Source organism: Sorghum bicolor, chromosome 7 (genome assembly GCF_000003195.3).
Source record: "Sorghum bicolor cultivar BTx623 chromosome 7, Sorghum_bicolor_NCBIv3, whole genome shotgun sequence".
Taxonomy (NCBI): Eukaryota; Viridiplantae; Streptophyta; class Magnoliopsida; order Poales; family Poaceae; genus Sorghum; species Sorghum bicolor.
This window is the reverse complement of record NC_012876.2, coordinates 56,722,692-56,730,478: the sequence shown is the minus strand read 5'-3', so window position 1 is coordinate 56,730,478 and position 7,787 is coordinate 56,722,692. Positions and strand designations below refer to the sequence as shown.

The 7,787-nt window shown below is 49.8% G+C and overlaps 1 protein-coding gene across 1 annotated transcript; it reads left to right on the top strand.

The window, feature by feature from the left end:
- On the top strand, positions 671-1,504 carry LOC110437297. The gene has a single exon (XM_021465694.1). It carries the CDS (start codon positions 671-673, stop codon positions 1,502-1,504), a length of 834 nt encoding a protein of 277 aa, XP_021321369.1.

Here is a 7,787-nt window from a genome sequence, read left to right as displayed (position 1 = left end):
CTACCATGTCTGGATCTCTTTGGCATTGATGCTTGCTTCTCAGAAGAGAAGATCTGGAATACGGTCAAAAACCTCCCGAGTAACCATGCTCCAGGACCCGATGGGTTCACTGGTCTCTTCTACAAGGTGGCCTAGGGTGTCATCAAAACTGACATTGTCAATGCTTTCAACGCACTATGGTCTCTCGATGCCCGAAGTTTCAACTTGCTGAATGAGGCTCTGATGGTGCTATTGCGCAAGAAGGAACACCCGACCACGTTGAAGGATTATAGGCCAATAAGTCTCATGCACAACTTTAGCAAGCTTTTCGCCAAGTGTCTTGCCAATAGGCTGGCAACAAGGCTGAGAGAAATCATCGCGCTAAATCAAAGTGCCTTCATCAACGGGCGTGCCATCCACGACAACTTCAGGACAGTGCAGTTACCCTGCCGATTGCTGCACAACAAATGATTTTCGGCGCTCCTGTTAAAAGTGGACATTGCAAATTCCTTCAATTCAGTTGCCTGGTCGTTCCTGCTTGAGGCGCTAGAACATATTGGCTTTCCTAGAAGATGGAGGAACTAGATTTCTATCTTGCTATCCACTGCCAGTACCAAGGTTGCTAAATGTGAGGCCGGGGAGAAGGATAACACATGCCAGAGGTCTCATGCAGGGCAACCCATTATCACCGATGTTGTTTGTTATGGTTATGGAGTCCCTGAACTCGCTTATCCGGGAAGCTGATCGTCGAGCAGCACTGTCCCTGCTCCCGGCACATGTCATAGCCCACCGTGCATCCTTCTATGTTGACGATCTCGTGTTTTTTGTTGCCCCAGAACCGAATGACCTGAATTGCCTGCAGCAGATCCTACAACTCTTTGCTAGAGCCTCTGGTTTGGTCACAAACGTCGACAAATATGTGTTGACCCCCATCAGGTGCACCGAAGATATGATCCAGGTAGCTCAGCAAGCGTTTCCAGGCATTGTCGTGCCATTCCCATGCAAATACCTTGGTATTCCTCTATCAATTTGGAAGCTCAGGCATACAAATGAACAAGCACTGGTGGACAAAGTCGCGGCGAGGATCCCAACATGGAAGTCCGGTCTCCTCACACATGTCGGCAGGGTTCTCCTCATAAAAGCCATGCTATCGGTGATCCGAGTTCATTTGAGCATCACCTGTTGTCTCTTCTCGTGGGCCGTGGAACAAATTGACAAACATTGTCGGGCGTTCCTGTGGGATGGCACTGAAAAGGTCATGGGTGGGAAGTGCAAGGTGGCTTGGCCGACGGTCTATAAGCCAACAGTCTTGGGGGGTCTTAGTGTCCTTGATCGCCGCTTCTTTGGCATTTCCTTATATCTACATTGGGAGTGGCTAGCAAGGGTGGCTGGCAAGGGTTCCTTATGTCTACGATGGAACAGTTTGCCGTCTAAGCCGGAAAAGAAAGACCTCGCCATGTCCTCCATCAGTATGTCTGTGGTTGTCGAAGACGGTGAGTCCGTGCTGCTATGGACTGACTCCTAGCGTAATGTGGGCAAATTGTGCCTCTATGCCCCAAAACCTGTTTGCTGCGATTTTAGGAGCAGGCAAGAAGAGAACGCTGAAGGAAGGTTTAATATAGAATCGATAGGCTCGCAACATCGTGGGTGCCCCAACCACGCAGGTGCTATGTCACTACTTGCTAATTTGGAGGCTACTTGGCAATGTCACGTTGGATCCCCTTCAGTCCGATCGCTTTGTTTAGAAGTGGTTTGCGGACGAGAATTACTCGGCTTCATCGACATACCGTGCCTTCTTTGCAGGTGGCACTTCGTTACTGGGGGGCTACAAAGCTGTGGAAGGCAAAGGCTCCAGGAAAGGTTAAATTCTTCTTTTGGTTGCTTCTTCATCGACGCCTTTGGACAGTGGAACGACGAAAGCGGCATGGACTCCAGGACCACGATGATTCCATCCTGTGTGCTCAGGAACCAGAAACAAGATCACACCTTTTCCTGGGTTGTGTATTCGCAAGAGAAATTTGGTTCAAGTTGCTGCATCCAACTGGTATGGACTCTCTCCTCCACAACATGACGATGAAATTGAGGACTGGTGGCTTCGGCAAGTAAGGGCAGTGTTTGACTCTGTGCTGCTGCTTGCCTCATGGAACCTTTGGAAAGAAAGAAATAACAGAACCTTTCATGATTCGACGTCTACTACCTAGGAGTTGTTCCTTGCGATCGTCACAGAAGGCGAATTGTGGGTTCAAGCTAGCTTCAAGACCCTATCTGCTGCATGCTCTATTTGGTCACAAAATTTAGCATCTATGTAATAAGAAACTTTTGTATCCTGTAGTTAGGGTGCGCAGGCAGTGATTGAGGGATCCTCGCCCATGCCTTGCTTTTGTACTGTTTTACCTTTCTTTCTCTTAATGAAATACAGGCTAAGAGTTCGATCGAGAAAAAAAGCTTTTCTAGATCAAATTTATGTGAGTTCGTTAGACAACGTGTCCATCAACAACTAGGCACATATAGTGACTTCATTAATCTCAAATTTGTCAACTGAATCCTCAATCTTTTGAAAGGTGCTCATAGATGTGGACGTACTTATGTTTGTGTCTGTGTCGATACTATGTTGTGATTATAGATATCCAACAGGCTCGCCTTGTCCGGCTCGGCACAGGCCTGTTCCATGAACGGCCCCATAGGGGTTAGGGTGGCACGACATGACATGCCTCTTAGGCTGTGCCCAAGAAGGCCTCATGCCTGACTAGCGGCCCAAGCAGGCAGACACGACCAGTTGGGCCGATTTTTGGGCCAGGATAGCCTAGAAAGCACGGGCCATGAAGCAGGCTAGGCCAGCCTAAGCCCAAAGCCTCATTGCCACCGTTGAGCGCGACCGCGCGAGGGGGAGGAGCCAAGCATGGCCATGTGGTGGAGCATCGCCGCAACGTCGCAAGGGAAGGACACTGGGAGTTGCTGAGGTAGGGGGCATCACAAAGGAGCATCACCGTCACATCGCAAGGGAGGGACACTGGGAGTTGCCGAGGTGGGGGCATCACAAAGGAGCATCGCCAGGAGTTACTGAGGGGGTGAGGCTTCACAATGGAGCACCACTGCACTTCAAGGTGAAGCAAGGTAGGGAGATGCGGCACAGAGGTATGGTCATCACACCAAGGAAGGACAGAGGAGCAGACCAGATCTGAGGGAGGAGTCATGGACAACGAAAGGATCACATCGTGACTGTGAAAGACGAGTGCGGCGTACCGAAAAAGAGATGCAATGGCTACGAGGCGAATATGTGACCCTGCTCGTGGGGCGTGTGGGAAAAGGAGCGGCGGCTGGGGCAATTGGGGAAACGAGCTATCCAGCTAGGGTTAAGAATGACCGTGTGTATGTAGGGGGCTTAGATTTAGGAGGGGGTTGTGCGCTGGGTTGGGATGGGGGTGTGGGGATTTTTAGTAGGCCGCACTAGCCATCGGGCCGTGACCGGGCCAGCTTTGAAATGTCGGGCCATACCGTGCCGGTCTGTGTGTCGGGGTGCAGCCCAAGCATAGCCTTGTGCACCGTGCTGGGCCAACCCAGGCCCACACAACACCAGTTCGTGCCGTGCTTGGGCCGAGCTAAAAAACGGGCTTCGGGTGGGGTCATCGGGCTACAGTTGCATGGACATATAAGTGCTATGTGTAACAAAGCATTAATTGCAGATATGAAATTGATTTTGGGTTGATCGAGCTTAACTGGGTGGCAATTTGTGTGCACCTATTGCAAAGCTAAAAAGGTACTACGCCTGCGGATTCGCGATGCGCATGGGCTCAGGCAACCAAGCCACGCCATGAGTGAGCTGATGCCAACAAAAGGTTTTATTGGTCTAAACGTTAACCAAAGCCATGTGGACCGAACAAGAAAGATGAAAGCGAAGAGAAAATATATGAAAAATATGGCCCAAAGCTAGTGAGGACTAAATAAGAAGAGTGAAACTGAGAACCTGAGGAATGAAGAAGATAGGTCAAAGTGAGGAATGGAGAGACGGGCAAGGAAACGAGGGATGAAATAACAAGTTAGACAGCAACTGACAAAAAAAATGGGAGAAGAAACGTTCGGATGGATGTGGAGAGGACGAATGGAGAGAGACTATGTATGAGGGATGGATGAAAGGATTATCGTACTTTGATATTTGATTTACTAGTAAACATACCTGTACGTTGTTTATGCTAATGATAATAAACTATCTATTTTATAAGATTTAATTAGGCTTCCTTAATCTTTAAATTGAATAAATTCTTAGACCCATAATACATGCTATTGACATAATGATTAATCTCGTATGGAAAATTAACAAGCGACTAATAGCTTAAATCAATGGCTATTATCTAAATATTGTGAGTTTAAGCATGATGAAAAGCCAACTACCCACACGTGCACCTTGACACACGGCACTACTGCAGACAGGATCTTTGCCGAGAGCCTCAGGCCTTAGGCAAAGGCTATAAGACCCTCGGCAAAGAGCCCTCGGGAAATTTTCCGTCGGCAAAGGGATCTTTGCCGAGGGCCGTTTGTCGGGCACTCGGTAAAGATTTTGCCGAGGGCTGACGCCGGCCATCGGGGAAAAAAAGATGCCGTTAGGCCACGGGCTGCAACTGACGGCGTCTTTGCCGAGGGCCCAACGCTGGACCCTCGGCAAAGAATTTTTTAAAATTTTTATTTGGGTAATTTCTTTGCCGAGGGTCCCCCTGCAGGCCCTCGGCAAAGAATTTTTAAATATTTATTTGGGTAATTTCTTTGCCGAAGGCTACCATGCAGGCCCTCGGCAAAGTATCTTTTTTTATTTTTTCTGGAGAATTCTTTGTCGAGGGACTTGACCATAGCCCTCGGCAAAGACCTGTTTTCTATTTTTTCTAAGAAATTCTTTGCCGAGGGCTATGGCCAAGGCCCTCGGCAAAGACTTGATTATTGTTTGTTTTTGGAATTTCTTGACCGAGCCCTCGGCAAAGACCAGAGAAATTTTAAATTTTTTTTGTTTGTTTATTTTCATCTAGACAAAAGATAGATACATATATATACCATCACACAGAGTCCACAACGAGCACATACATCTCACGAACATCACATATATATATATCACGAACATAATGTATGTACATCCAGTAGTCCACAAGTTCACCAAATCGAACCAAAGTTCCAAACCACCGACACGTACATCCTCCCCAACCGTCCTGCCTCTGCGTCGAGGGTGGTGTGTCGAAGGCTCTAGGATCCGGTGACGTACGAGGCGGGTTATTGGATCCCGCTGTCGACTGAAGCTGCACAAACAGTTAGATGTTTATGTGAGATTGTAGTAATTATTTATGCACTACAGTTACAAAGAAGAAGTTAACTTTGACACTTACAGTAGAACTAAACGGCGGTGGCAGCTGAGGCGCTGGAGCTGACATCGTGACGTCCACACATGTACGCTGCCCCAGAGCGACCAGGACCCTCATCATCTCAGCCATCCTCTGGTCCTAGGCCTCTCGCGCGAGACGCTCAGCCTCCAGCCGAGCAGTGAGGGCCGTGATCTGCTCCGTCTTCTGGGCGTTGTCGGCCTGCAAGATTACACTCCAATGTTTCAGTAATGCAAATGTAATTCAGTTGCGAGAATATTAATTTACTATGAGTGAACCTAGAATTACCTGGAGCGAAGCTAACATGCTCACTGTCGGAGTCGGCCGTGCGCGGATGGGCTGGCTGGAGCTCGTGCTTTGTGCTCTGAGCTGGCTGAGAGTGGGGGTGGTGTTGGGGTCGATGGCGGCGTTTGCGATCCAGGCCCAGCCGTGCTTCCTACCGCCACCGAGCCTCATAACGGCCTCGACATCTAGTGGCTCGGTGCGGACGTCGTACTCTGGCCCGTGCCGCTCTCGTACCGCCGACGTGTACTCCTGGACCTTATCGTACACGTTGTGGTCGGAGTACGCCTCGCGAGGGGCAGCTGCGTCCCAGGTCCGTTGGCCTGCAGTCTGGTGAGACGCAGCCCAAGCCGTGAACATGGACACCTCCTCGTCCGGGTGCGCAGCCTCCTACGAGAAAAGCGACAGAGGGTGAGCAATCAAGCATACATTAAACGCGAAACTAAATAAAAGACAACTCACTTACATATGATTTTTTGAAGCCGGGGAGGCTCTTGCTCCCTTGGTGGTGAGTGGCAGCTGGTCTTTGCAGACGCAGTGCCCGCTGAGACTCGTGCCTGTCTAGGTAGTCCTGCGTGAACCACCTACCCACGATCGCGGCCCAGGCATCGGCATGCGCCCGACACCACCAGGGAATCACCTACAAGACAATGAGTGTTTGACAGATATGAAGATATAATTGAATATATTAAATTTAAAAAAGAGACAATCTGAATGTTATTCATCTACCTCCATGTACTGCTCCTGGGTCATCGTCATCGTCTGCGCCTGAGCCTTCGTGATAGTCATACTACGCGCCAACGAGTAGAAGTCTATCACTGTCTGGACGCGCACCTCGTGGTGCATGTCGGTGACATACTTCCTACAGGAGGCGTGCGCCACAGACTCAGCCAGGGCCACGTCTTCGTCCTCCACCCTGAAGTACCTCTGCACAAAAGATAATAGATCCAATCATTATTTTCAAAAAAATAGATTTTAATGTAATGGATTAATTATTGTTGTGCGAAAGGAACTTACCCAAAACTCGGCCAGTATCCGCTCCTAGGGGTTGCGGTACGTGTCGTCCACCGCTAAAGCGTACCTGTCCGAGGTGGTGGCCCGCTCGCGGGCCCCCGACGCCAACTCCACGAGGCCGGGGAAGTACTTTCGGCACAGGGTACCCAGGATGGTCGGGGGAGCACGCACGGGAGTACCCGACACCAAATCCCAAGACCTGCACCAGTTAGAAAAAAATTATCAGTTTCTCTCTAAACCCTCAAACCTATCATATGAGGTAGACACCCGACGTCGCGCCTCCCTCGTCCTCGGGCGCCGCGCCCTGCTCCTCGTCATGGCCCTCGTCCTGGCCCTGGTCCTAGTCCTCGTCCTGGTCCTCGTCCTCCTGGTACTCCTCCTCCAGCGTCGGAGCCACGGGGTCTGGGGTGGGACTCCGCGGCCTCCTACGCCCCTGGCTGGTACTCGTCGTGGAAGGCCTCCCCCTCCTGCGGCGTCCTGCGCCGGCTGCCCCTGACGACTCTGCCTCGCCAGTGAGGGAAGGGCGTCTCGCGTAGGCCGAGGGTGTGTCACGTCGTGGCCGCCTGCTCGCCATCTTTGATCAAACACAAAGAATGAAACAAGACTTATTAGTAAGCATATTAGAGACTTCAAAATAAATAAACAAAACAAAAATGTCAATAATTTAAAAAAGACATAGTATTACATGTATTACGAATAGTCCTTGTGATTGGGATTACAGGTCTCGTCATCACTGTCAATATTATCCAAATAAGCGACACTATCCGAAGGTCCTACGTCATCGTCTTCGTCTTCGTCACCAGCGACCAGTAATCGCTCAAGCATTTATATGTCCTTGGCATTTTGCACCACGTCTCCATCATCCTCGTCATCAACCGTTTCGTTGTCTTCTTCCATTTCGAGGGCCTGAGGTAGGACTATCTAAAGCGTCCCCGATAGCCCATCTTCCTGATAGAACTCTCCATCATATGTGTTTGTGTTAAAGTTGTAATCGTCATCGTTTGGGGCTGGGAGTTTCCCGTGTGGAGAAACCTGGTGCACAATAGCCCACCCCTGAAGCTCTTGTTTGGCTTGATTCGCATATCTCGTGTAATACACCTGCACGGCCTGTTGAGCCACAATGTAGATATCCTTTCCTGGATATACAGAATC